The sequence below is a fragment of the Mauremys reevesii genome, linkage group 10, assembly GCF_016161935.1.
Source record: "Mauremys reevesii isolate NIE-2019 linkage group 10, ASM1616193v1, whole genome shotgun sequence".
Classification (NCBI taxonomy): Eukaryota; Metazoa; Chordata; order Testudines; family Geoemydidae; genus Mauremys; species Mauremys reevesii.
The window spans coordinates 46,182,610-46,209,723 of record NC_052632.1 but is presented as its reverse complement, the minus strand read 5'-3'; the positions used below and the strand labels follow the sequence as shown (position 1 = coordinate 46,209,723).

The window sequence follows — 27,114 nt, the reverse complement described above, 5'->3', positions numbered from 1 at the left end:
CGTGAATGTGGACTCAGAAGTTCGAATTTGTGTATTTAGTATGGATACACAAATTTGACTTCATAAGGTCGAATCCACTAATTCGACTTAAGTAGATTTGAAATAGTCCTGTAGTGTAGACAAGGCCTGAGTTAATTGTATCTAATTTGCATATTAATTCGAGTTCAGCTGCCTCTCTTTGGAGTCTGTTTTTGAAGTTTTTTGTTGCAAAATTGCCACCTTCAAGTCTGTCACTGAGTGGTTAGGGAGGTTGAAGTGTTCTCCCACTGGTTTTTTAATGTTATGATTCCTGATGTCAGAGTTGTGTCCATTTATTCTTTTGCGTAGAGACTGTCCGGTTTGGCCAATGTACATGGCAGAGGGGCATTGCTGGCACATATCATGTTGGTAGATGTGCAGGTGAACGAGCCCCTGATGGCGTGGCTGATGTGGTTAGGTCCTATGATAGTGTCACTTGAATAGATATGTGGACAGAGCTGGCACTGGGCTTTGTTGCAAGGATAGGTTCCTGGGTTAGTGTTTATGTTGTATGGTGTGCGGTTGCTGGTGAGTATTTGCTTCAGGCTGGGGGGCTGTCTGTAAGCGAGGACTGGCCTGTCTCCCAAGATCTGTGAGAGTGAGGGGTCATCTTTCAGGATAGGTTGTAGATCTTTGATGATGCGCTGGAGAGGTTTTAGTTGGGGGCTGTAGGTGACGGCTAGTGGTGTTCTGTTATTTTCTTTGTTGGGCCTGTCCTGTAGTAGGTGGCTTCTGGGTTCTCTTCTGGCTCTGTCAATCTGTTTTTTCACTTCAGCAAGTGAGTATTGTAGTTTTAAGAATGCTTGATAGAGATCTTGTAGGTGTTTATCTCTGTCTGAGGGATTGGAGCAAATAGGGTTGTATCTTAGAGCTTGGCTGTAGACAATGGATCGTGTGGTATGTCGTGGATGGAAGCTGGAGGCATTCTTGAAACTACAATACCCACCTGCTGAAGTGGGGCTCTCAGTGGCGGCACAGGCAGCCAGCCCCCACCCCGCGCCCGAATCTGCTGACAGCCCCAGGGGCGATAGGGAGCCCGGCTCGGCCCACAGCACGGGGAAGAAGGTGCAGCTGCTAGTGCTAGACCCTCCCCTTCCCCACTCTGCTGCCAGCTGCTCCCCCAGGGAGAGGGACTGGCAGTGCCATGGGCGGCCCCTCTGGAGCTGGGAGGCGGGGAGCAGCAGCAGCAGCAGCCTTGTGCTCTGCTGTTTTAAAAAAAATTGGGGGGGCACCACTTTTTGGCACCCCCAACCACTTGGCGCCCTAGGTGGCCGCCTAGTCTGCCTAGTGGTTGCACCAGCCCTGTTTGGTGGCATGGATAAATAAATATATTTGTTCAATAAAAACTGCCCATTGGTTTACATTTTTTATGTTCTTTTGTATTGGTTTTGGACCTCCAGAAATCAGTTTCTAAAAAGGGGTTACACTAGTGTAAAACTGGGGCAACCAAATAGAGAATCTGGCTCCTTCAACCGATTTTATTCACTTTCAGGTTATGATTCCTCCACCGCCCTTCCTAAAGGAGCTGAAATTAACATGGATTTTCTTGTTTACAGACTCATTAGTGCACCAGTGTCATTTGTGATGCCCACACCAGTCTGGGAATGGGATTGCTAAGTAAAGATCTACTGCAATAACAGCACTGTGGAGCACAACGCATTATTTGCATAGATCACAAACGATGACTGTTTGCCCTTCTTTTAGCGTGAAGAAGAGATGGATTATTATTTTTTTTAAAAAAGATGTTTAGCATTCAGACTTTACCTATCTAATTATAACACAACTCAACAGTGTCCTTTCAGTTACTACACACCAAAGTGTTGCTACTTAATTGAGTCCCTTGATGCATGTATCCTGCACAAGGAAAACAAATTCTGTGTAGATGCAGTGTATGCCAACAGAGGGAATACCACCTCCCCAAACTACGTTAGCTGCATGGACAAAAGCCCTCTTTTATCAGCAGAAAACCAGAATCCCTGGCTGGGATGATTTAGTTGGTGTTGATCCTACTTTGAGCAGGGGGTTGGACTAGATGACCTACTGAGGTCTTTTCCAACCCTAATCTTCTGTGATTCTAACTCCACCTGTACTGGGGGGTTTCATCAACATAGCTATGCCGCTGGGGTGTGTGTGTTTTTTCACACCCCAACTGACATAGCTACGCCAATACACTTTTCCAATGCAGACCAGCCTTAGGTTTTCAACAGAACAGGTCCATTGCCTTGATGTGGTAAGATGCCCCAATCACAGTAAAGACACAATAGAGTCACTTTAAGGTCAGAAAGGATCATTATGATAATCTAGTCTGACCTCCTGCACAATGTAGGCCACAGAATCTCACCCACCCACTCCCACAACAACCCTCTAACCTATGTCTGAGCCACTGAATTCCTCAAACCATGGTTTAAAGACTTCAAACTGCATCTGTGACTGCCCCCTGGGCATCACGGCAGCCCTGAACACCTGAGCGTGTATCAGCCAAGCAGCTCCTGAGCCACCCAGTGGACACCAGTCCTACATAGATGCATTGCTCTGAAATGAAGAAGGCAGCCTTCAAAATGCCCCCGGGCTCTGATCATTTGCTACTTCCCAGCCTGCAGGGGGTTAGTTTGTTTCACCCCCTCTGATACATTGCTGCTGTAGATATTCTCCTCCTAGCACTTCCATAGAATAAATCACTGGGATGACAGCCAGATTTTGAACAAAAGGAAATTAGAAATAGATATTCCACCCTGAGAGCTGTATGCATCATTTTTTTCTGACAACTCAGGTAAACCCTCTGTGTACCTTACACTCCTCTCCCACAAGATTCTCAGTGACCCTGATTTATTATGCTGTGCCTTCAGCTCGGAGATGCATCCTCCTGTGACACCTCGCAAGTGCCAGCCTATTCAGTGAAGATTAAGACCAAACAGATCAGCAGAGACCAGCCTTATGGCCAGCACTGCAGTGGCAACTTCTTGCCTGCTGAAAGAGCAGATCTTATAACCAAAGCTGAGAAGCAGCATCTCAAGCCCAGAAGTAAAATTCCCAGGTACTCACACAGTGACATAGGGCCATGGCACATTGCCCTTCTGGGTGGCCGGCAGGTTGCTGGCACTGTGCAGAGTGACAGAGATGGATTCCTTCCCAGAGTGTGCCAGGTGCCAATGATTGGTTTCTGAAGTTTGCACGGCCTCATCCATTCCAGAGGGTGCCTCTAATACCTGCCAGGTGCAAGTAGAAAGAACTTCAGCATTTGTTCTTCCCCGATGCAAATTCACCTTCCACGTCCCACTGACCCACATCTCCAGCTCTGCTCTAAAGGCTCAGGTGTGTGCCCTCAACAAACAAGCTGAGCTTGCATATTTCTCAGACTACTTGGAGAGATGAGTCTTTCCCATGGGTGCCAACGTGTCTAGTGCTCAGGCCAACAGGCTCAGTCCCAGAGGAAGAGTAAATTCAGAGATGTCTCGTCTCCTCTCCCTATTCACATGTAACTCCAATAGAAACTAGCAGGTGTAATACATGTAGAGGAAGAGGCGTTCACAACCCAGGAGAAGGAGCTGAGTTGTGGGCCCACAGCTTCCCCAACAATGCCCTGCCATCGTGCCTCAGGCCCGACCAGGAGAGACAGCCCATCATAGCAGCATAAATCAAAGTACTTAGCTTCTCTGCTGAAACTGCCAACAGGGGGGCTAATTAGCAGGGGGCAGGAGGGAGGCTGGAGAGGGTGGGGAGTTTGGGGTACAGGAAGGAGACTGAAGGGTTAGGGAATGGAGGAGAGAAGGAGATGGAATGGCTAGGAGACTGTGAAGAGGAAAGAGGGAACATATGGGGTGGCAGGTGAATTAAAGAGCAGGAGACTGGCTGGGGTAGAGAAGCAGGGAGGGGAGGGGGACAGGGCAGCAATGGAGGTGGGAGCACTGCAGGCATACACTGGCAGCACTCTCACCCCAGGGGCTGTGGAGGTTAACCAGGGTCCCCTTCGAGCAGCTGGGGAGGGCCTGCATCTCTGGGGATGCACTGAAGGTTGAAACACACATAATTTGGGGCAGGCACCCTCCCACTAAAGGCACAAAACTCAGAAGGCAACCAGCCCCCTCTCCCCCCATGCAACATATTATCATTATTAGAAAAATCCTGTGAAAATCCTGTAATCCCTTCAGCCCGGACTGTGAATTTGATGCATGATGGGCTGGCAGTACTCTACCTGGGAAGCTTTTCCCATGTTTGGCTTCAGACAGAGGACGGCGCTCTAGGTACCTCCTCCCCCTCTTGAACTCCCCTGCTACCTCTCTGCAGGGAGCTGGTCAGAGAGAGGCAAGGGGCAGTCAGCCAGCAGGGGGCAGCACAGGAGAAGGCAGGAGCTCTACTTCCCTGCTGGTGGGAGGCTGGAAGTGCAGGGTCTAAACAAAACACCCAATCTCTCTGCTCAGTGCTGAGAGTCTGGCTGGGGCGGGAATGAGTTGAGGAGGTGACACCTCCCACACATCCCCATGGCAATGAGCCTGTACTCCAGTGTCCTTGAGCACAGTCTCTTTGCTATGCCAAGGATGCTGATGGGCCTAGGTAATAAGTGTTCTCAGCCCTATCGGTGGCACCATGGTTACAGCAGTACTGGTGCAAGAACGTGATTGGCTAGTGAGGGTTCTGAGCTGTGTGACAGCACTGTGAAAACACCGCAGGCAGGGCTCAGCCTCGGTTGCTGTCACAACAAACAGGCAGACAAGCAGTACTTGTCTACACAATATCCTAACCTGCTTTAAAACTGGTTCATTTAAACTAGTTGGAGCCATAATGTTGATCAGACCCCAGGCAGCCTGAACTGATTACAACTCCATGATCAGCAGGCCATCAGGAGTCTGGTTCCAATATGGGGCATGTCAAACAGGCTCACAGTGACAATAAAGACATGACAGCCCCCAAAAGCAATCAGTCTCTCCAGCTACTTGCACTTTTCACTGAGGGTATGTCTACACTATGGCCTGGTCTACACTACACGTTTAAACCAGTTTTAGGAGCGTTAAACCGATTTAACGCCACACCCGTCCACACTAAGAGGCCCCTTATATCGATTTTAATGGCTCTTTAAATCGGTTTCTGTACTCCTCCCCGATGAGAGGAGTAGCGCTAATATCGGGATTAACATATCGGAATAGGGTTAGTGTGGCCGCAAATCAACGGTATTGGCCTCCGGGCGGTATCCCACAGTGCACCACTGTGACCGCTCTGGACAGCATTCTGAACTCTGATGCACTGGCCAGATAAACAGGAAAAGCCCCGTGAACTTTTGAAATTCATTTCCTGCTTCCCCAGCGTGGAGAGCTCATGAGCACAGGTGACCACGCACAGCTCATCTGCACAGGTAACAATGCAGTCTCCTGAGAATCGAAAAAGAGCCCCAGCATGGACTGCATGGGAGGTACTGGATCTGATCGCTATCTGGGGAGAGGATTCAGTGCTAACAGAACTGCGTTCAAAAAGACGAAATGAAAAAGTATTTGAAAGAATTGCAAGGTCTATGACGGATAAAGGCCACAGCAGGGACTCACTGCAGTGCAGAGTGAAAGTCAAGGAGCTCAGACAAGCCTACCAGAAAACCAAAGAAGCAAACGGAAGGTCCAGGGCAGGGCCAAAAACATGCCGCTTCTACGCTGAGCTGCATGCAATTTTAGGGGGCTGCGCCACAAGTACCCCACCCCTGTCCGTGGATTCCGAGGTGGGGGTTGTAATCTCTGCCATGGCTGAGGATTATGCGGACGGGGAAAATGACGATGAAGAAGGTGAGGAGGACGACCTTGCAGAGAGCACACAGCACTCCGTGAGCCCCAACAGCCAGGAGCTTTTTCTCACCCTGACGGAATTACCCTCCCAACCCACTACCCCAAACAATGAAGCCATGGAAGGGACCTCTGGTGAGTGTACCTTTGCAAATATCAAAGATTGTTTTTTAAGCAAGCGTTTTTTAATGATTGATTTGCCCTGAGGACTTGGGATGCATTCGCTGACAGTATAGTTAATTAGAAAAGTTTGTTAACATGTCTGGGGATTGAGCAGAAATCCTCCAGGGACATCTCGATGAAGCTCTCCTGGAGGTACTCCAGAAGCCTTTGCAGAAGGTTTCTGGGCAAGGCAGCCTTGTTCCGTCCACCATGGTAGGACACTTTACCACGCCATGCATGTAGCAAGTAATCAGGTATCATTGCATGGCAAAGAATAGCTGCGTATGGTCCCGGTGATTGCTGGCATTCAAGAAGCATCCGTTCTTTATCTCACTGTGTTATCCTCAGCAAAGTGATATCGTTCAGGGTAACCGGTTGAAAATCAGGAATTTAAGTAAGGGGGATGGCCATTTTCCTACTGGGTTCGTGGACTGCAGCAGCTTAAAAAAAAATCCTTTCCTGCACGTAGCCAAGTGGGGGGAGGGGAGGAGTGAAATGCCGATGATCTTTTTCATGTTTGGTCAGCGGGGATCTTCCCCAAGCTACCAGACAGGCAGTGGGGGGGGGGGGGGAGAGAAGGGTGTTGATTAGCAGGGAGCTAGCATGGTATTAGCCATGTGTTGGGGGGCGGGGTAAATCACTGCAGAAGCCGAAAGACAGTGGCTTACCATGGCTGCATGCAAGCTGAATTCTGATGCCCAGACCTGTGTCTGTGAGATCTGTAACCCTAGAGCTGCAGGCACTCAGTATTAAGATGAAAAATGCGACCTTGTAGGGAAATCACATGTGCTATGTAAGGTGAATAGTGCTGTTCACTGTGAAAGAGTATAACCATTGTTCTGAAAAATGTATCTTTTTAAATACTTCTCTCCCTCATGCAGCTGCAAGTTTTTCAAGCCTCCCTACTCCATCCCAAAGGCTAGCCCAGATAAGGCGGAGGAAAAAGAAGACGCAAGATGAAATGTTCTCGGATATTATGGAAGTTACACGCAAGGAAAGAGCTCATCTGAATGAGTGGAAGGACGTGGTATCAAATTACAGGAAAGATGCCAGTGAACGTGAGGACAGGAGAGACACCCGAGATGAGAGGTGGCGGCAGGAAGACCGGCAGGAAAATCAGAGGTGGCAGCAGGAAGATCAGCGGTGGCGGGATGCAACTCTGGGGCTGCTGTGTGATCAAACTGACATGCTCCGGCGTCTGGTGGAGCTTCAGGAATGGCAGCAGGATCACAGAGTGCCGCTGCAGCCCCTGTATAACCACTCTCAACCCTCACCATGTTCCACATCCTCCTCACCCAGACGTGTAAGAACGCGTGGGGGGAGGCTCCGTGCACCTGCCCACTCCACCCCCATGTACAGCCCAACCAGAAGGCTGTCATTAATGTGAAATATTTTTACTGCCCTTCTCCATCCCTCCTATCCTCCTCCCAAACCACACCCTTACTTCTCTCCCTCTTTTTATAATGAATTAATAAATAAATCATGATTTTTAAAATATAGTGCCTTTATTTGCATAAGTAAGCTGTACTCGAAGGGGGAGGGTGAGTTGCGTACAGGGAATGAGTCAATCAAGGAGGGTGGGTGTTCATCAACAAACACAGCAGTCACACTGTACCCTGGCCATTGATGAAGCTTGTTTTCAAAGCTTCTCTGATGCGCACCGCTTCCTGGTGTGCTCTTCTAATCTCCCTGGTGTCTGGCTGCGTGTAATCAGCGGCCAGGTGATTTGCCTCAGCCTCCCACCCAACCATAAAGGTCTCACCCTTACTCTCACAGAGATTGTGGAGAATACAGCAAGCAGCAATAACATAGGGGACATTGGTTTGGCTGAGGTCTGAGCGAGTCAGTAATGTGCGCCAGCGCGCCTTTAAACGGCCAAATGTACATTCCACCACCATTCTGCACTTGCTCAGCCTGTAATTGAACAGATCCTGACCACTGTCCAGGCTGCCTGTGTATGGCTTCATGAGCCATGGCATCAAGGGGTAGGCTGGGTCCCCCAGGATAACGACAGGCATTTCAACATCCCCAACTGTTAATTTCTGGTCTGGGAAGTAATTCCCTTGCTGCAGCCGTTTAAACAGAGTAGTGCTTCTGAATACGCGAGCATCATGAACCCTCCCTGGCCATCCCATGTGGATGTTGGTGAAACGTCCCTTGTGATCCACCAGTGCTTGCAGCACCATTGAAAAGTACCCCTTCCGGTTTACGTACTGGGTGTCCTGGTGCTCCGGTGCCAAGATAGGGATATGGGTTCCATCTATCGCCCCCCCCGCCACAGTTAGGGAATCCCAGTGCAGCAAAGCCATCCACTATGGCCTGCATGTTTCCCAGAGTCACAACCTTTCGTAGCAGCAGCTTAGTGATTGCTGTGGCTACTTGAATCACAGCAGCCCCCACAGTAGATTTGTCCACTCCAAATTGATTCCCAACTGACCGGTAGCTGTCTGGCGTTGCAAGCTTCCACAGGGCTATCACCACTCGCTTCTCTACTGTGAGGGCTGCTCTCATCTTGGTATTATGGCGTTTCAGGGCAGGGGCAAGCAAGTCACAAAGTTCCATGAAAGTGCCCTTATGCATGCGAAAGTTTCGCAGCCATTGGGAATCGTCCCACACCTGCAACACAATGCAATCCCACCAGTCAGTGCTTGTTTCCCGGGCCCAAAATCGGCGTTCAATGGATAGAATCTGCCCCATTACCATCAGGATCTCCAAAACGCAGGGGCCCGCGGTTTGAGAGAATTCTGTGTCTACATCCTCATCACTGTCATCGCTGCGCTGCCGTATCCGCCTCCTCCTCGCCTCGGTTTGAAGGTCCTGGTTCACCATATACTGCACGAGAGTGCGCGAGATGTTTAAAACATCCACGATTGCGGTATTGAGCTGAGCAGGGTCCATGCTTGCTGTGTTATGGCGTCTGCACAGTTCACCAAGCAAAAAAGGCGCGAAACGGTTGTCTGCTGCTTTCAGGGAGGGAGGGGTGAGGCTGTACCCAGAACCACCCGCGACAATGATTTTTGTCCCATCAGGCACTGGGATCTCAACCTGGAAATTCCAAGGGGCGGGGGAGGCTGCGGGAACTATGGGATAGCTACATGATAGCTACCCACAGTGCAACGCTCCAGAAATCGACGCTAGCTTCGGACGGTGGATGCACACCACCGATTTAATGTGTTTAGTGTGGCCGCGCGCACTCGATTTTATACAATCTGTTTTGCTAAACCGGTTTATGTAAAATCGGAATAATCCCATAGTGTAGACATACCCTATGAAATTAGGTCGATTTAATAGAAGTTGATATTTTAGAAATTGATTTGATAGTCGATTGTGTGTATCCTCACTAAGCATATTAAGTCGGCGGTGTGCATCCACAGTACCGAGGCTAGCGTTGACTTTCAGAGTGTTGCACTGTGATAGCTATCCTACAGTTCCCGCAGTCTCTGCCACCCATTGGAATTCTGGGTTGAGCTCCCAATGCCTGATGGGGCAAAAACATTGTCGCAGGTGGTTCTCGGTACATGGCGTCAGGCACCTCTCCCTCCCTCCCTCCTTCCGTGAAAGCAACTGCAAAAAATAGTTTCTTGCCTTTTTTCCTGGGTTACCCATGCAGACGACATACCACGGCAAGCATGGAGCCTGCTCAGCTCACTGTCATTGTATGTCTCCTGGGTGCTGCTGGCAGATACAGTACTGCAGTGCTACACAGCAGCATCCCCTTGCCTTGCCTTGCGGATGGCAGACAGTGAAATACGACTGCTAGCTGTTGTCATTGTCCCGAGGTTGCTCCTGGCCGACCTCGACTAGGTTGGTTGGGGGTGCCTGGGCAGACATGGGTGCTCCTGGCCGGCCTCGGTGAGGTCGGTCGGAGGTGCCTGGACAAATATGGGAATGACTCCAGGTCATTCTCTTCTTTAAGTTTCGTCTAATGGAGTCCTGCCTGGAATATCATGCCAGCTGGAGGCTTCTGCCTCAGGCTGCTCTCCCAGTCGGTAACACTGCGTGGTCTCACCTACCCCAGCCTACCCCTTGCTCCCATGGCTCATGAAGCCTGGAGAGTAGTAAGGAGCAGTTCAACGATAGGTTGAGCAAGTGCATAATGGTGATAGAATGTGCCCTTTGGATGTTTAAAAGCTTGCTGGCGCAGTTTACTGACCCGGTTATACCTCAGTGAAACCAATATTCCCATTGTTATCACTGCTTGCCATGTGCTCCACAATATGTGTGAAAGTAAGGGGGAGACAATTATGGCAGGGTGGGAGGTTGAGGCAAATCGCCTGGCCACTGATTACACGCAGCCAGGCACCAAGGCAGTTAGAAGAGCACAGCAGGGTGCCCTGTGCATCAGAGAAGCTTTGAAAACCAGTTTCATGACTGGCCAGGCTACGGTGTGAAAGTTCTGTTTGTTTCTCCTTGATGAAAACACGCCCCCTTGGTTCACTCTACTTCCCTGTAAGCCAACCACCTTCCCCTTCCCCCCTTTGATCTCTGCTTTCAGTGGCAATAAAGTCATTGTTGTTTCAAATTCATGCATTCTTTATTAATTCGTCACACAAATGGGGGAATAACTGCCAAGGTAGCCCGGGAGCGGTCGGGGAGGAGGGAAGCACAGGGGTGAGGTAGTTGTAGGGGCAACCCCTAGAATGGCATGCAGCTCATCATAGAAGTGGCTCGTCTGGGGCTCTGACACAGAGCGGCCATTTGCCTCTCTGGTTCGTTGGTAGGCTTCATGCGGCACTGCTGTGGGTCCCTGTTATAACCTCTGTCCTTCATGCCCTTGGAGATTTTTTCAAATATTCCAGCATTTTGTCTTTTGGAACGGAGTTCAGATAGCATGGATTCATCTTCCCATACATCAATCAGAACCTCCTGTTCGGTCCATGCTGGAGCTCTTTTGCGATTCTGGGACTCCATGGTCACCTGTGCTGATGAGCTCTGCATGGTCACCTGTGCTCATGGGCACCAACTTATATGGGCTCCTGGGGCTTTAGCCCCAGGAATATTAACAGACAGGGGCTCTGCTCCAGCAATATTTGAAGCTAGGTTTCTCCCCTGCTCTGCGCTGCTGGCAGCCTAGAGCCCTTTAAATCCCAGCCGCGGCCGGGAGTCAGAGGGCTCTGGGCTGCCCCCTGCGGCAGGGAGCCCAGAGCCCTTTAAATCTCAGCCGCGGCCGGGAATCAGAGGGCTCTGGGCTGCCTGCAACCGCGGGGAGCCCAGAGCCTTTTAAATCCCAGCCGTGTCCGGGAATCAGAGGGCTCAGGGCTGCCTGCTGCGGCGGGGAGCCCAGAGCCCTTTAAATCTCAGCCGCGGCTCGGATTTAAATGGCTCTGAGCTCCCCGCTGTTGCAGGCAGCCCAGAGCCCTTTAAATCCCAGCCGCGGCTGAGATTTAAAGGGCTCTGGGCTCCCCGCCGCAGCGGGCAGGGAGGCTCTGGGCTGCCCGCTGCGGGATTTAAAGGGCTCTGGGATCCCCGCGGCTGCCAGCAGCCCAGAGCCCTTTGAATCCCAGCCCCTGGCCGCTGATTGCCCCCTCCCCAGACCCCTGCCCCAACTGCCCCCCAGGACCTCCACCCTCTCTATAAGCACCACTGGTCCTTGTTCCCCGATTACCCGCACCCGAGACCCCTGCCCCTAACAGCCCCTTAGGACCTCAGCCCCTATCTAAGCCTCCCTTCTCCTTGTCCCCAACTGCCCCCTCCTGAGACCCCACCCAACTTCCCCCCCCAGGACCGCACCCCCTACCTGTCCCCTGATAAACCTCCTGGACTCCTATGCCTATCCAATTGCTGCCTGTCCCCTGACTGCCCCTTCGAACCTCTGCCCCATCCAACCCCCCCTGCTCCTTGTCCCTTGACTGCCCCCCGGAACTCCCTACCTCTTCTCCAACCCCCAAACCGCTTACTGTGCCACTCAGACCAGAGTGTCTGGCTCCCTGCAGCTCCAGACAGTTGCTGCCATGCTCCCCCATGGAGCCCACAGCCCTCTCCCACCCCCAGCACCTGCCTTCCAGATTTGAACACCTCAAAATTCAGGAGTGCTCAAGCTCGGTTTGGGCAGCTTTTACTTCATTTCTCCCAAATCAGTTTCCCCTGCAAGGTACCAACTGAAGGTGTTGGAGAACAGAGAGATCGGGTGGCCTCCTAATGCCTGGAAAAGAGACAAAGGCCGGAGGAGGGAGTGTCAGTGCTTGTGCGGACTTCTGGGAAGTGCACGGTGTGGAAGGGGATGCTGTGATGCTTTGGAACAACTCCATACAAAGCCAGTCAGGACTCTGGGGGAGCCTCCTCTCTCGGAGCAGACTGTCTCCAGGGCAAGAAGCTTACACCTTCCTGGGTCTGACCTCGGAGCATTCAGCATGCCCTTCCACATCATGCACTTTCCACAGCAAGTCTGCCCAGGCTGGTCCTGGGGCAACCAGAGGGCCCTGCACCCCAACTCCGCAGTCAGATGTGACTCTCAGCCAGACAGTAAAACAGAAGGTTTATTAGATGACGGGAACACAGTTTAAACAGAGCTTGTTGGTACAGAAAACAGAACCCCTCTGTCAGGTCCATCTTGGGGGGTGGGGAGCCCAGAACCAAGTTCTGGGTCTGTCCCCATTTCTCCAGCCAGCTCCAAACTGACACTCCCTCCTCTGGCCTCTGTGTCTCTTCCGGACAAGGAGGCCACCTGATCTCTTTGTCCCCAACACCTTCAGTTGGCATCTTGCAGGGGAAACTGAGGCACCCACACAGTATTCAGAGAAAATATTAAGAACATTCCCACTTCATCACAACAGGTGCAACAAAATATAATACTGTATATTGAAGTAGGCAAGTGCTGCTTCTGACTTTCCACTTTTAATTGACCCTTGTAATCTTGTGGCACTGACGCGTTGTAGCTTCATTTTATATCGGCTTACAGGGCGGGAGTAGGGGGGCACCACCATTTTGGGCCCCACCAAAAATTATACAAACCTGCCGCCTATGCCTGTGCTGATCAGCTTGCTACGCTGGCCAAACAGGAAATGAAATGCAAAAGTTTGCGGGGCTTTTCCTGTCTACCTAGCCAGTGCATCTGAGTTGAGAGTGCTGTCCAGAGCGATCACAATGGAGCACTCTGGGATAGCTCCCGGAGGCCAATACCGTCGAATTGAATCCACACTACCCCAAATTCGACCCAGTAGGGTCGATTTTAGTGCTACTCCCCTCATTGGAGAGGAGTACAGAAATCGATTTTAAGAGCCCTTTAAGTCGACAAAAATGGCTTTGCTGTGTGGATGGGTGCAGGGTTAAATCGATTTAACGCTGCTAAATTTGACCTAAACTCGTAGTGCAGACCAGGGCTGAGGTTAGCAAAAGGTACAATACTGTCAGTCTTGTGTCTCACAACAGAAGGCAGGAGATGTGTGATGGCCTCAAACAGCCCAAACACACACACTCCAGTCTTATTAAATATACAGTGACAACTTCTCTTAAAATTCTCCCATCTCAGCAGCTCACATGTGACTGGCAGGGGGAAGGCTGAGAACAGGTTGGTGTAGCTGTGGAAATTAGGCCCCCAAATGGTTGATCCAGTCAATTCTACTGCCAATTCCTCAGTGAACTGACAAGGACCTTCTTCATCTCAGCTTTCCCCATTGCTATCTCCTCCTATGCTAAACGAATTAGTCTCTGATGTGTGTGAACCTTGACCAAGCTTCCCCACTTAACTTCTCTTCATGCCTCCCTCCTTTGTCCCCTCTTCTGACATGCCCCCTAGTCAGACCCAGAATTTTACAATTTACAAGACTCCAAAGGGATTGGGATCCTGGATTAATGTAAGGGAAAGAGAAGAAGAAGATTGCATTCCCCTCCCCTCCACAACTAATACCAGAGGTGATAAGACAGAGATTCACAGTTCTTTACACTGGGGGTCCCTGACTTAATTCCACCCCACACAAGCGATCATGCTAAAGCTTTCAGACCCCTCTGAACACAGACCTAGCAGCCCCAGCGCATTCCCTCTGTGATTTAGCCATGCACTAAAGCCCTCTCCAAGCAGTCACTGATATTCAGCTCTAAGGCTTATTCCACAACAAAGATTTAAACTCAGTAAAAACCCACACAATGGGTTAATGGTCAGCATGTCATGGGCTCTATGTGTTTTAAGCTCAGCCTTCAGCTGACATGAAATGCATCCCCACTTGTGCAGGAGACAGGACTGGAGACTTGCACAGCACTAGCCAGAACTACATATGCCAGTAGCCATGGCTACCAGCTTCTCCAGTTCCTGTGGACCACAATAGTCACAGGCTGAAGGCCTGACATTGTTATTCCTTCAAGGCATGAGCCAGGTCGGAATCTGCCCCGCTTCAGCACTGAGCTGTTTTGCATGGAGTAGGTGACAGCAGACATCTATAGAGGTAAAAAAAACACAGGACAGTAGGTGCAAGAAAAGAGCAGTCCACCAGGTCTGTCTGCAGCCATATCACCTTGTGCTGTGATCACAACACAAGCTAAACAGGATCAGGCCTGGCTAGGCCTTGCATAGGAGACCCACAGAGAGATTTTCTAACTTACTATATTCTTTCTGATGCTAGTAGTGATCCAGTGCCCCTGCATGGTGCTGACTACACTGTCCTGCCTCAGATGAGACCTAACATTGAGGTGTTTGTCCTGATGTTCTGGCTAAATTACACTCTGCTGACCCCAGATCCCCCTGAAGTTCCATGGGGGCCAGAGTAATCAGATTTGGGCACCTACATTTAAATATGGTGTCTAGCTTTAGCCTATGTACTACTTCACCTCCTGTCCTAACCTAGTGTTGCACATATCTTCAAATGAAAGGTGACACAGACTAGTGAATAAAGCCTCAGAGAAAAGAAAACCCAACAGCCCATCCCAGAATGGCCACTAAATACAACAGCCTACCAAACAAGAAGGCTAAAAGGGAAAAAAGAACATTCTCATCTCACCCAGAAGGATGGCCAAGATGGATTCTAGTGTCCCTCCAGGAGGAGTTCTCTGGAGCCCTTGATGGAGAAGGACCAGCTTCCTGATCCCTTGTATCAATTGCATGCATTGCTCTGAAGCATGTTGAAATAATACTTTATTGCTGAGGTTCCCTGGCACCATCACAGAATTGGTATCTCATGAAGCTCTTCCATTATAGATAAAACCTTCCTGCTTCCACATCCACTGATCTCCGTAACACCCTTCACACAAGGCTAGGTGGCAACACAGGTGCAATTCACATATGCACACAAAAGAGCCTTCAGCGCTTTGATTTAAAGGAGGGGCATGCTCCCAGGCCATGGGGACCAGTGCATGCGAACACAACCAGATGAAGTGTTAATGAAAGCCTGACTGCCTTCATTTGCAAGTCAAGATGACCTGGGAATTTCTGTCTACCTCCATTCTGCATCCTGGCCTGCTTCTGCCTGCTGGAGGAAGAAGATCCGAGGAAGACCACTGTGTAAGCTTGAAAACTTCTCTCTCTCTCACCAACAGAAGTTGGTCCAATAAAAGATATTACCTCACCCACCTTGTGCTGGAGGAAAAACACCCAACAGAAGAAGGAGGACACCTGGCTTTTCAAGATGCTAGAGTCATTGTCTAGCCAAACACAACCAGAAGCAAAGCATTCAGTATATTAACATATCGGATGGGAATCTGAGGTTACAGCAGGCTCCCAGAAGGATTATCCATCATGAGGACATACACCTTGTATGCTACAGTAGACAATTTTATCTCTGAAAGTGACTAGTGCCTTCTTCAATAGCACTGAAAAGTTCAGTGTTCCTCAGAGGATCTAGCCAGAGTCAGTAAGGAACGAATACCAACTGCCGATCATCTCCATTACTGCTTGCTCCAGTTGTCCTGCTGAATTGCATCTCTCATTTTTCCAGTCTCCAGATTCTGCTAATAGATTAAGCCTGCTCTGATGTCTGGCCAACAGTTGGAGGAGACATGCATTTCCTGTTTACTCTCACAGAGACTAGAGATCAATGACAGGGCCAGCTTTCGAAAGGCAGTCACACTCTAGATGATCCCCAGTGAGAGACAGGAATTGCTGGTTGGAGTGAAGGTATCACAGGCGGAGCTGTGATGGGTTCGATCACAGAGACCCCCTTGAGACTGTCACCTGACGTGCTGAAACTACCCTTGAACCTGTTTTCCCTGCCAGCTTGGGACTCCAGAACCCTGTCTTGTTGAGACAGACATGCTACTCTGCTGCAACACGGACCCAGGGTCTGAACTATGCCTCTAAAGCTGCAGACTTTAACCAGAACTGCTCAGCAGATTTCCTATCTCCAGCACCCAGAAACCCAGCTCCCAATGGAATTCAAACCCCAAGAAATCCATTTTACTCTGTATAAATCTTATACAGGGTAAACTCATAAATTGTCCGCTCTCTATATCACTGATAGAGAGATATGCACAGCTGTTTGCTCCCCCACTTACTCTGGGTTAATAAACAAAAGTGATTTTATTAAGTATAAAAAGTAGGATTTAAGTGGTTTCAAGTAATAACAGATTGAAGTTACCATGCAAAATAAAACAAAACATGCACATCTAAGCCTAATACATTAAGAAACTGAATACAGGTAAATCTTACCCTCAGAGATATTTCAATAAGCTTCTTTCACAGACTAGACTCCTTCTTAGTCTGGGCCCAATCCTTTCCCCGGTACAGTTCTTGTTAGTTCCAGCTCAGGTGGTAACTAGGGGATTTCTCATGACTGCCACCCCCTTTGTTCTGTTCCACCCCCTTCTATAGCTTTGACAAAAAGTGGGAATCCTTTGTCTCTCTGGGGCCCCACCCCTCCTTCTAAATGGAAAAGCACCAGGTTTAAGATGGATTCCAGTACCAGGTGACATGGTCACATGTCCTGTGTGACCCCAAACCTCCATTCTTTCCAGCCTGACTCACAGGAACACAGGAAGGCTTACAAGTAAACAGAGCTATTCACAACCAATTGTCTTCGTTAATGGGAGCCATCAAGATTCAAAGCCACCATTAATGGCCCACACTTTGCATAGTTATAATAGGACTTCAGAGTAATACTTCATATTTCTAGCTTCAGATATAAGAACAATACATTCATACAAATAGGATGAACACACGTAGTAGATTATAAGCTTTGTAATGATACCTTACAAGAGACCTTTTGCATAAAGCATATTCCAGTTACAATATAGATGCACTTATTAGCATATTTTCATAGAAAATATGCAGTGCAATGTCACAGGAGCTACAACAACAAATCAGCATGGTGAGCCCAGAGCTCATGAGCAACCCTACAATAACAAATCAGTGTGTGTGGCTTTATTCATAAGTCACCTTGCAACAACAAAACAGGCATAGCCATGCAGTTCTGAGCGGCACAACAACAAGAAGCAAGCATGTGCCACTTTGTTAACAGCTTAGCCTAGTATATACGGCTGTATGTTCATGAACAGCCCTTCCCAATACCTTCCCTCTGGGTGGAAGGTGCTCAAATATTATGGTGAGGGATAACAGCATAAAACCGTAAGATGGTGTGATGAAGTGGGAATGTTCTTGATGTGTTATTTGAATGCTGAGTCGGGAGTATGGACCTGGGAAGGTTGCAGGGGAGTTTTGCTGGGATGGCCTGCATTGGGGAAGGGAGGATACCTGAGCATGTAACATGAGAACCCAAGAGGGGGGTTGGAGGCCAGGTAACACCTCTGCCTGGGAAACTGGACAAAGGACACAAAGGCTGGGGGAGGAGCCCTGGGGGAGGCTGAGTGAGAGGCTGAAGGGAGTTTCAGTTTGGAGCTGGCTGGGAAAAGAGGGGCAACCCAATCAACAGGGCTATGGCCTCCCTGGGGCCCCCTAACTAAAGTGGGTCCTGTTGTCTGTATCGACAAGACCTGTTTTGGACTGTGTTCCTGTTGTCTAAATAAACCTTCTGTTTTACTGGCTGGCTGAGAGTCATGGTGAATCGCAGGATGCTGGGGGTGCAGGGCCTTGTCCCCCCCCCACACACTCCGTGACAACAGGTGGCAGAGGTGGGATCTACAGCACCCTGTGGATGGCGCTTCCTGCAGTAAGTGACTGGGGAGCAGTAAAACGAAGGGGGATTGACAGGGACCAGGCATGAAGAGTCAGCGAGGGACGGTGTCAGAGGGCGATTAAACCCTGGGAATGTGACCAGCAAGAAGGACTTTTGCAGTACCAGGGTACCTCAGGGGATTGCAGCGAGCGGTCCTGGGGCGGAGGAGTCTGCCGCTCGACCCTGGCAGAGAGGTGGTGACCTCGAGAAAGGCTGGCACACTAGGGGTCTCCCTGGAAACTGTGGGGAGCGGCGAGCACCCAGGCCTGTGAGTGGCCAGCAGGAAGATGTACGCCGAGCGACCTGGTTGAGCTGTGCAAGCAGAGCGGGCTGCACAGTGGGAGGCTCACCAGAGAACAGCTGATTGCCCAGCTGGAGGAGGGAGATCGCTCGAATGAACTGATCCCTGTCTCTGCGGGAAGCAGCCTGGCAGATGCAGCGCAGGCACCCGTGACTGTCCCAGCTGGGAGTGGTCAGCTGGCTGCGGAGGGCTTCCCGAGACCCCTCCTTCCTATGCCTAGGGGAAGGGTGGGGAGGAGCCCAGTGAATACCGAGGGCACCATGACTCCCCCGGCCAGCAGGGGATCCTCCTGGCGAAGCTCGCTAGCCAGCAGGGGATCCTCCTGGCGAAACTCGCCGGCTAGCAGGGGATCCTCCCAGTGACGCTCGGCGTCCGTGGAATGGAAGCGGCTGAAATGGGAGAGAAAGCTAAAATGAGAGAGCTGGAGGATCGTGAAAAACAGAGACATCATGAAGAGAGACAGAGGCAGCATGAACTGGAGCTGGCAAGGCTGAGGAGCAGCGAGCCCCTGGCTGCGGTGAGTGAGAGGGGACTTAGGACTGCATGGAGCTTTGATAAGTGCATCCTGGCCGTGTAAGGAGGGAGAGGACATGGATGACTTCCTGGATGCCTTTGAGACGGCCTGTGAGCTGCACCAGGTTGATTCTGCGGACAGGCTCCGGATTCTCACCCCCTTACTGGACCCCAAAGCCATGGCATTGTACCGCCAACTGGAAGGGGTGGAGAAAGGGGACTACGAACTATTCAAAAAGGCCCTGCTATGCGAGTTTGAGCTGACTCCTGAGATGTACCGGGAAAGGTTCCGGAGCCAGTGTAAAACCCCTGAGGTCTCATATCTGCAACTAGCCGTCCGCATGGAGGGATACTCCAGCAAGTGGGCAGATGGGGCCCAGACGAAGGTGGACCTAGTTAAACTGATCTTACTAGAGCAACTGTATGAGTGGTGCCCATCTGACCTGAGGCTGTGGTTGAGGGACAAAAAGCCAGAGAACCCACGGCATGCAGGGCAGCTGGCCGATGAGTTTGTGAAGAGCCAGTCAGGGGGTGGCAGGGAGGAGTCCCAAAGGAACAGACTGGCCATAATGCAGGAAGAGAGTGACCCTGGGACCTCCCATAGGGGAAACATGGAGGACCCCCTCCCAAGGGGAACATCCGGCGTCAGGGCCAACCGGCCGGCTCAAGGGGACCAACGGGACATGAGCTGCTATTACTGTGGCCAGAGAGGCCACATATGGACCCAGTGCCCCAGGCTCAGGGGCAGACTGAGCAGACTGAACCCACAGAGGATTAACTGGGTAGAGACCGAACTGGACGAGGGGCAGGCTTCCCAGGCAAGGTGGGCTGGCAGCTTATCAACTGCTCAGGAGAGAGGAGGGCCCGAGGCCAACTCCTCTGTAGAGCTGGATGCTCTGGACACCAGGTTCTCTGTTTACAGGGTGGGCGCGGGGCTGTCCCTGCGGAGCGAATGCCTTGTTCCCCTGGAAGTGGATGGGAGGAAAGTCTATGGATACTGGGACACAGGCGCTGAGGTGACACTGGCCCGGCCCGAGGTGGTAGTTCCAGATCAGGTGATGCCCACACCTATCTGACCCTGATGGGGGTGGGTGGGACCCCATTCAAGGTGCCAGTTGAGAGGGGACCCAAGGAAGTGGGGGTTCACCACCATTTGCCCACTGAGGTGTTAATGGTGGGGGACATGGAGAACTGGCCAAGCAACCCCCCAGGGTGCCCTGGTGGTGACCCGTAGCCCTAGCCGGCAAGGGACACTGCGCCCTGACCTTGGGGAGGGTACCTTGCCTGAGGTGCAGGACCCTAACCCAGTGGGGAGGGAACGCCCAGGGACACAGCTCAAGGAGACTGCGGCTTCAGACCCAGCTGGCGAGAAAGAGCAGGTCCCCATCCCTGTCCCAGTTGCTGAGTTCCAGGCCGAGTTGCAGAAAGATCCCTCCTTGCAGAAGATAAGGGCCAACCTCAGACCGTGCGGAGAGATTGCCGGAAAAGGTTCCTGTGGGACAAGGGGTTCCTGTACTGAGAATGGGTTTCCCCAGGGGAAATGAAGTCATGGGGAATCAGGAGGCAGCTGGTGGTATCCCAGAAGTATCGTCACCAGCTGCTGTGCCAGGACCATGACATCCCCCTCTCAGGGCACCAGGGAATCTGGTGTACCCAGCAGAGACTGCTATAGAACTTTTACTGGCCTGGGGTCTTTATTACTGTCTGACAGTACTGCCGATCCTGTGACCCCTGTCAGAGGGTGAGGAAGGCCCAGGACAAGCGGAAAAACAGCTTTAGGACCCCTGCCCAGCATAAAGGAGCCTTTCCAGAGGGTGGCCAAGGTCAAAAGGGGGGCTCTTAACCAAGAGAGCCTTCCAGACTGGAATGTTGGGAAAAGACCCTATCCCAGTTTGAACCCCAGGGGTATTGGGGTGGAAAAAGGGCACGGGCCGCATAAGCCTTCCCACATACGGACTAGGAGTGCCATTGAGCACACCCGACCTAAAGGGGGGCAGGAAACTGGAAGGGCCTGGTGTAATTCTCATCCAGGAAGGGTGGGGGGGGATGCTGGGGCGTCCATGTGAACATGGGTAGGTTCGAACTTCCCCAGCTCACTGGCTGAAGTGACCCTGCTCAGTTCGGTCTCGAAGGGGGGAGAGATGTGACAAAGTGGGAATGCTCTTGATGTATTATTTGAATGCTGAGTGGGGAGTATTGACCTGGGAAGGTTGCAGGGGAGTTTTGCTGGGATGGCCTGCATTGGGGAAGGGAGGATACCTGAGTATATAACATGAGGACCCAGGAGGGCAGTTGGAGACCAGGTAACAGCTCTGCTCAGGAAACTGGACAAAGGACAAAAGGCTGGGGGAGGAGCCCTGGGGGAGGCTGAGTGAGAGGCTGAAGGGAGTTTCAGTTTGGAGCTGGCTGGGAAAAGAGGGGCAACCCGACCAACATGGCTATGGCCTCCCTGGGGCCCCCAGATGGACCTAACTAAAGGGGGTCCTGTTGTCTGTATCGGCAAGACCTGTTTTGGACTGTGTTCCTGTTGTCTAAATAAACCTTCTGTTTTACTGGCTGGCTGAGAGTCATGGTGAATCGGATGAAGCCAGGGGTGCAGGGCCTTGTCCCCGCACTCCCCCTCTGTGACAGATGGATCATAACAAATCACTATATGCAGCTTTGTCTGAAAACCACCTACAATAACAGTCTGCCTAGCCCAGTGCTCATGAGCAAGCCTACAATAACTAACCCATGCACAATTGCATTCTCAATGGCAGGGAAGCGAATTTCAGCAAGGAATTGTATTTCAGTCCCATGGTTTCAGAGGTGAAACTAAACTGCAGGTGACACCAGCTTTGGAATAGTTAAAAGCAACACCTTAGCAATGTGACTCCTTTCCACCATAATGAGTTAAACTGAGTTCCCTAGACCAGCACTTACCCCCTTCCTCCACCCCGAAAGGCTTTTCCAAACAAATCCCCTCTGACATGGGTCCTCAGTCAGCTCTAAACCCTTTAATGAGGGGGTCCTACACTCCACCTGTCCCCTTTGTCTCTCTCTCTCTCTCTCCAGTGTCTCACTTCACAGGAGATGCTGGATTTTGGCTGGCAGCTGGGGAGGTGAGCACAGGGTTATCAGCAAAATGGGAGGCAATTAAAAAACCTCTTTTTCCCAACCCCTACCTTTTCATCATCCTCTCCCCATCCAGCCACAGCTTTGTGCTGCCTAAGGTACAAACAAAGCATCAGATCAGGCATGTGAATAAAAAACTGATCTGAGCTTCCCAATTATCATCAGATCAGAGGAGATAGTTGGGTAAGTAAAAAAGCTGAGCTACTTAATGTCAGCTCTCATTACAGAGAGTGGGGAAACAGAAAGCTACTTTTAAAAAAGTGGACAAGAAGATCTATGAATTTCTTCCAGTACAAGTAGGAAAACATTTGAGTATCATCATCCATATTATAACTACAGTCAGAGTCCCATTGTGCTAGGTGCTGTACAAACAGAAAAAAAAGACTGCCAAAAAGAGCTTTCAATGTAAACAGACAAGATGTATAAAGGAAGTGTTGTTATCCCAATTGTACAGATGAGGAACTGAGGCACAGAGAGGCTAAGTGACTTGCCTGCAGTCTCTCAGGGAGTTTGTGGCAGAGCTAGGAATTTAACTCAGCTCTCCTGAGTCCTAGTCCAGCGCGTTAACTTCAAGGCCATCCTTCCTCTCAAAGCCATTAATCTGCTGTGCTTCCTCCTTCCTACATGCTCATCAGTTTGTCTACATAGGGTAACTGACCAGAATAGCTATCCCAGAATAATGAGGTTTAATGAGATTACATCAGGAAAAGAAAAATATGCATTTGGTATCATTGTTCCTTATTTCTAGAGCAGTAGAATGTCAGCACCCCAAACAGGGATGAGTGCCCATTGTACAAGGCACTGTACAAACAAATACACACAGTTGCTGCTGCCCCCAGGGACTTTATTGCAAACTGGTAACACAATGAAGTCTGTTGAGCTGTGGAATGGTCTCCCTGAGGAGTGTCTGAAGCCCCATCACTTATGATGGGTAAGGTCCCATCATCCTCAAGAATCTGGTATACCTACCATGATACCTGGAGTTCCAGTTCAGTGCTCTATCCATTAGATCCTCTGGATCAGAATGGGAATAGTTTACACTCACCCCGGAGGGCTGCACATGCACCTGCCTGACATATCAAGAGAGTGCTCCATTACTTGGGACACTGAATCAGAGAATGTGTTGTAGGGAATAAGCCTGCACTGATGGAGAGCTGGAGTGGATTAGACCAAGTAGGTCCAAGTAGGATATGGGGGAAGTAATGGACGTGATATACCTTGACTTTAGGAAAACTTTTGATATGTCTCCTGCAGTATTCTTGCCAGCAAGTTAAAGAAGTATGGATTGGATGAATGGACTATAAGGTGGATAGAAAGCTGGCTAGATTGTCGGGCTCAACGGGTAGCGATCAACAGCTTGATGTCTAGTTGGCAGCCAGTATCAAGCAGAGTGCCACAGGGGTCAGTCCTGGGGCCAGTTTTGTTCAACATCTTCATTAATGATCTGGATGATGGGATGGATTTCACCCTCAGCAAGGTTGTGGATGACATTAAGACAGGGGAAGAGGTAGAAATGTTAGAGGGTAGGGATAGGGTTCAGAGTGACCTAGACATATTGGAGGATTGGGCAAAAATAAATCTGATGAAGTTCAACAAGGACAAGTGCAGAGTACTGCATTTAGGATGGAAGAATCCCATGCACTGCTATAGGCTGGGGACTGACTGCAGAAAAAGACCTGGGGATTATAGTGGATGAGAAGCTGGAGATGAGTCAACAGTGTGCCCTTGTTGCCAAGAAGGCTAATGGCATATTGGGCAGCATTAGTGGGAGCATTGCCAGCAGATCAAAGGAAGTGATTATTCCCCTCTATTCGGCACTGGTGAAGCCACATCTGGAGTATTGCATCCAGTTTTGAGTCCCCCACTATAGAAAGGGTGTGGACAAATTGGAGAGAGTCCAGCGGAGGGCAATGAAAAGTATTAGGGGGCTGGGGCACATGACTTATGAGGAGAGGCTGAGGGAACTGGGGTTATTTAGTCTGCAGAAGAAAAGAGTGAGGGGGGATTTGATAGTAGCCTTCAACTACCTGAAGGGGGGTTCCAAAGAGGATGGAGCTAGGCTGTTCTCAGTGGTGGCAGATGACAGAACAAGAAGCAATGGTCTCAAGTTGCAGTGGGGGAGGTCTAGGTTGGATATTAGGAAAAAAACTATTTCACTAGGAGGGTGGTGAAGCACTGGAATGGGTTACCTAGGGAGGTGGTGGAATCTCCATCCTTAGAGGTTTTTAAGGCCCGGCATGACAAAGCCCTGGCTGGGATGATTTAGTTGCTATTGGTCCTGCTTTGAGCAGAGAGTTAGACTAGATGACCTCCTGGGGTCTCTTCCAACCCTAATTTTCTATGATTCTATGATCGCCAAGTTCTGACTTTTTCAAAATGCATTCAGTTCCCAACAGTGCCACCAGCAGTGTGAAAACCCAACTGTATTCTCCACCCAAGAGACAGATATCTGTGTTCTGTGAAAGATGAAACTCTTGCCTGAAGAGACATTGATTGTGACTTCCAGTGGAGATCTATTGAGAAATAAAAGAATGAGATTTTTTCCAGCACCTGGAGAGACAGAGTGAAGGACACAAAAAATAGTTGGATTTGATATTATGATTCACCTTTCTTTGTTGTTTGCCATCAACAAATTCCATTTCCTCCCCTTTCAGCTTGTGCTTACCCCTGGCTTTTCATTAGCTGTCGATGAGAGGGAAGGTTGGTCTCATGGTTAAAGTATAGTAATGGGGACTGGAATCCTGGGGCCTGGTTCTTCGTTTTGTAGTTCATGTATCTATTTATTTAGGTACTCACCTGGCCCTCCTCCCCACAGGATCTGAGCACCTCACAAACATTCATGGATTTGTATAATCACAACAGTCCTGTGAGCAGGGCTGGATTAACTCAGCACTGGACCCTAGATGACCACGGGGTTACACTGATTCTCAAGTTTGTGTCCCTGCCTCCCTCCTGCCCCCCGAATATGGTCTCTAAGCACATGCCTAGTTTGCCTGAGTGTTAATCCAGCCCTGTATGTGAGGTAGGGGAGGGTTATCCCCCGTTTACAGTCAGGGAATTGAGGTAAAGTGTCCATTAAGTAGCATACCTAAGGCTGCACAGAAAGTCATTGGCAGAACTGGGAATTCAAGCCAGGTCTCTGGAGGCCCAGGTCACTGCTCTTCTCATTAGACCACCCTTCTACCGGAGCCGAACAGTAACAATTTACATTCACTTTACACCGGGGTAGACAGCTGGGCAACAGAGACTCCAGCCACTGGGTTCTATTCCTAGTTTTGCCATGGACTCCCTCTGTGACCCTGAATGATCATTGGACCTCTGTGACTCAGCTCCCCATCTGTAAAAAGGAGAGAATACCTCCCTACTTCGCAGACTATTTATTCATGTTTATCACAGGATCTGAGCAGATACTTGACTTGCTATTGCAGGGATAGGGATAGCTCAGTGGTTTGAGTATTACTCTACTAAACCCAGGGTTGTGAGTTCAATCCTTAAGGAGGCCACTTAGAGATCTGGGGCAAAAAAAAAAAAAAAAGATATTGCAGGAGAGTTTTGCTACTGACCCAAAGGCAGCAGGAGCAGACTCTGGGCTACACTCAGGGGACTGTTTCCGGTGGGGACGAGGAGGGCAGCTGGGCTAATTTGCTGGCACCAGCACCAAAGAGCACAGCTGATAGCAAAATTCTCCAAGAAGCATTTTTCTGTTGGAAAAGCGAATTCAGCAGCACTGAAAAGTGGCGTGGGAATGTATTCATGGCAGTGAAACATTTGGTGGGATCCAGGATGGCATGTCTTTGGAAATAGTACACCAAAGAGAGAGACACTGCCCAGATTTGCCAATAGCTTGGTGGTCAGGACACTAAGCTGGGATCCCAAGCAAATCTTGACTTGGGGTTTCCTGCATGCTGGGTGGCCACCACAGCTTGGGGGTCCCACTCTGCCTTTTCTGTGAAAAATGTCAAACAGACTCAATTTTGTTCTATGTGGAATAAACCCTCAATATTATTCATTATGTGGAATTCTTGTTTTCCAACCAGCCCCAGCTAAGAGTTAATCTGCAGTGCTGACAGCTGAAAAGTGTACTTGGCTGCTCAGCAAGACTTTGTGGGTGTGCCCAGGCACCTGGTAAATGCATGCCAACTACAGGGGTCCACGAGCAACAGCTCTGTGCACTCAGTCATAACTCAGCAACTTGTGCTCAGAAACGTCCACAGTGTAGAACTTTTCCCTCCCACCTGCGCAGTCTTATCTATTTAGATGTAAGTAGAGATGGATGAAACATGCTCACCAAAACAGTCCGGGGATAGAAAATGCAGTTGTCAAAACCAAAATGTTTTACAGGAATGTGACAAGATCAATGACATTTTTGATGGCAGAATCTCAATAACTTGTTTCAACTTTCTCATTTTGATTCAATACTGTCCAAATATTTTGTAGTGTATTAAATATTAATTCTATTAATATACATAGTACAGTGACTATATATAATATTAAATATGATACATTATAATACAATGTTTTGACACTATGAAAATTAAATATTTTGGTAATTCCAAATAAAGTTTTAATTATTTTTGTTTCAGGAGAAGTTTTGAAATTTCTGCTTTTCATTCTGAGTCAGGACAAAATCCAATTTCAGGTCAGAATTTCCTGCAGAATGAAAACTCCAGGTTTCAGCCCACTCTTCCTGTAAACTCTTTGGGACTGAGACTGTCTGTCATACTGTGTCTGCACAGTTGCATCTAGCACAATGGGGCCTGTGGCATTGTACTCCATATGCTTTATAAAATATGATTATAAATGTGAATATAATGTAACTGGAATATGCTTTATGCAAAAGGTCTCTTGTAAGGTATCATTACAAAGCTTATAATCTACTGAGTATGTTCATCCTATTTGTTTGCATGTATTATTTCTATGTCTGGAGTTAGGAGAATAAGATATAAATTTGTATTACTAATGTAAACATATTAAGTGGAAGCCATTAAGGGTGCTTCAGAATCAATGAACTGTAAATGGCTCTGTTTACTTGCAAACTTTCCTGTGTATGTGTGGGACAGCCCAGGAAGAATGGGGGCTGGGGTCTCACAGCACATGTGCCCATGTCACATAATACTGGAATCTATCTTAAATCTGGTACTTTTCCATTTAGAAGGAGGGGTGGGGACCCAGAGAGAAAAGATTCCTGCCTTGTGCCAAAGCTACAAAA

General features: G+C 49.6%; 1 protein-coding gene across 2 annotated transcripts in view; it reads right to left on the bottom strand.

Annotated features, from left to right (window-relative positions):
- CCDC33 (coiled-coil domain containing 33) overlaps positions 1–27,114 on the bottom strand; it is a 344,384-nt gene that overhangs the window by 245,256 nt on the left and 72,014 nt on the right. The window contains exons 1-2 of one of the 2 annotated variants that reach the window (XM_039492200.1): positions 4,211–4,228; positions 3,061–3,224 (exon numbers count right to left, since the gene is read on the bottom strand). In XM_039492200.1, the coding sequence (XP_039348134.1) occupies positions 3,061–3,224; positions 4,211–4,228 (182 nt within the window). Of the gene's footprint in view, positions 1–3,060; positions 3,225–4,210; positions 4,229–27,114 lie in introns of those variants that run through there. The other variant, XM_039492199.1, reaches the window with a different exon arrangement.